This window comes from Nansenia antarctica, assembly GCF_963989245.1.
Source record: "Nansenia antarctica genome assembly, chromosome: 8".
Classification (NCBI taxonomy): domain Eukaryota; kingdom Metazoa; phylum Chordata; class Actinopteri; order Argentiniformes; family Microstomatidae; genus Nansenia; species Nansenia antarctica.
The window spans coordinates 54071988-54074487 of record NC_137678.1 but is presented as its reverse complement, the minus strand read 5'-3'; the positions used below and the strand labels follow the sequence as shown (position 1 = coordinate 54074487).

General features: G+C 44.4%; 1 protein-coding gene across 1 annotated transcript in view; it reads right to left on the bottom strand.

Annotated features, from left to right (window-relative positions):
• The window catches only part of wnk1b (WNK lysine deficient protein kinase 1b), a gene marked incomplete at both ends in the record, with an annotated part of 128647 nt that overhangs the window by 72966 nt on the left and 53181 nt on the right, over positions 1-2500 (bottom strand). Inside the window, 1 exon segment of the mRNA XM_080538521.1 lies at positions 1-181. This exon segment is cut by the window's left edge and continues 40 nt beyond it. Coding sequence (XP_080394647.1) covers positions 1-181 — 181 coding nt within the window.

Below are 2500 nucleotides of genomic sequence, written 5' to 3'. Positions count from 1 at the left end.
CAGTCCCAGGTCTCCTATCTTGACGGAGCCGGTGGGCCCGGTGATGAAGATGTTGTCACACTTCAGGTCTCGGTGGATGATGGGCGGGGCCCGCGTATGCAGGAAGTGCAGCCCCTTCAGGATCTGACGACACCAGCTCCTCAACACCTTGATCTTCATCACCTTGAACCGCTTCAGGTACCTGACACACACACACACACACACACACACACACACACACACACACACACAGAGGTGAGACAGGCATAGCCTAACACGTGTAGTTCAGTTTCAGACAGTATGAGGGATGAGTTGATGAACTAGAAAAGAGAACGGAATACGAAACAACACACACACACACACACACACACACACACACACACACACACTTGGACAAACAGACAGACATGTCGGAAGCTCTAAAAGCATCTCCAAACCCATTAACCCTCCAGAAACCCAGACGGTCTGATTCAGAGGCTGCTGTGATACTTTGTTTCAAAGTCGCTTTTGGGACAAAATCCATGAGTGCATTAGTGACCTCCACTTATTAAGCCTCCCCCATTTACTCTCCCTTGTGTGCACGAGTGAGCGTGTGTGTAAGTGTGTGTGTGTGTGTGTGTGTGTATGTGTGACAGGGTCTGGTGAAAAAGTCCTTAAATAGGGCAAGGTCATTTTTCGGTTTTTTCCGGTTTTTATGAAAGTGCAGATTGTAAGCTTTCAAATGATGTCATACATTGAAATCGGAAAATAGTTGAAGAAGAATTCGCTCTGAATCAAAAAACACATAAACCAGCTGCTAGTAGTACAAAAAAACATCGCTATGTAACACATAACTGCATATTTAACACATCACAGCATGCTGATAAAACATCAACAAGCTATAAACACATCACTACACATAATCAAATGATCACACAGTCCTTGCCTTTGAAGACGTCCTAAAGCAAACGTTTGTTTACAAGCCAAGTATCACTTACCCAGTAGTAAGTCATGAGACAGTGCATCCAATTCACCATTTTTGTGTTCAAGTATTCAAGTAAACTCAAGTATTTAGTGTCCTGAAACTGTTGTTTGTTATATCGAGTAGGCTCTTCCAACACTCCAACCTTCGTAATATACCAAAAAACGGAAAACACATTATTTATTTATTTTTAAGGAAGCTTTTTGGTCATTTGCACGACTTGAGAATTGCCGACATGTGGACCTTTTCACCAGACCGTGTCACATATGTGTGTGTATGTGCGTGTATGTATGTGTGTGTGTGTGTGTGTGTGTGTGTGTGTGTGTGTGTGTGTGTGTGTGTGGTAAACTGTATTTCTGGCCTGACCAGTTCTCTGCCAGGTGGGAGTGGTTGTATGCACTGACAGCTTCCCCTGCTAACCATACACCACATACATGTTAGTATGGGCGCTTCTTGTATAGAGAGAACAGCTTTAGAGAAGAGCCCTGAACACCTGGACTCCTCCTGTAGGAGAGAAGAGAGAAGAGCTGAGAGAAGAGCTGAGAGAAGTGAGAAGAGAGGAGAGAAGAGAAGAGCTGAGAGAAGCGAGAAGAGAGGAGAGAAGAGGTGAGAGAAGAGCAGAGAAGAGAAGAGCTGAGAGAAGAGAAGAGCTGAGAGATGAGAAAAGCAGAGAAGAGAGAAGAGAAGAGCTGAGAGAAGAGAAGTGCTGAGAGAAGAGAAGAGCTGAGAGAAGAGAAGTGCTGAGAGAAGAGAAGAGCTGAGAGAAGAGAGAAGTGCTGAGAGAAGAGAGAAGAGAAGAGAAGAGAGAAGAGAAGAGAAGAGAAGAGAGAAGAGAAGAGCTGAGAGAAGAGAAGTGCTGAGAGAAGAGAAGAGCTGAGAAAAGAGAGAAGAGAGAAGTGCTGAGAGAAGAGAGAAGAGAAGAGAAGAGAAGAGAAGAGCTGAGAGAAGAGAAGAGCTGAGAGAAGCGAGAACAGAAGAGAAGAGAGAAGAGAAAATCTGAGAGAAGAGAAGAGCTGAGAAAAGAGAGAAGAGAAGAGAAGAGCTGAGAGAAGAGAAGTGTTGAGAGAAGAGAAGAGCTGAGAGAAGAGAAGAGAAGAGAAGAGCTGAGAGAAGAGAAGTGTTGAGAGAAGAGAAGAGCTGAGAGAAGAGAAGTGCTGAGAGAAGCGAGAACAGAAGAGAAGAGAGAAGAGAAAATCTGAGAGAAGAGAAGAGCTGAGAAAAGAGAGAAGAGAAGAGAGGAGCTGAGAGAAGAGAAGAGAGAAGAGAAGAGCTGAGAGAAGAGAAGAGCTGAGAGAAGAGAAGAGCTGAGAGAAGAGAGAAGAGAAAAGAGAATAGAAGGGCTGAGAGAAGCGAGAACAGAAGAGAAGAGAGAAGAGAAAATCTGAGAGAAGAGAAGAGCTGAGAAAAGAGAGAAGAGAAGAGAGGAGCTGAGAGAAGAGAAGAGAGAAGAGAAGAGCTGAGAGAAGAGAAGAGCTGAGAGAAGAGAAGAGCTGAGAGAAGAGAGAAGAGAAAAGAGAATAGAAGGGCTGAGAGAAGAGAGGAGAGAGTAGAGAAGAGAAG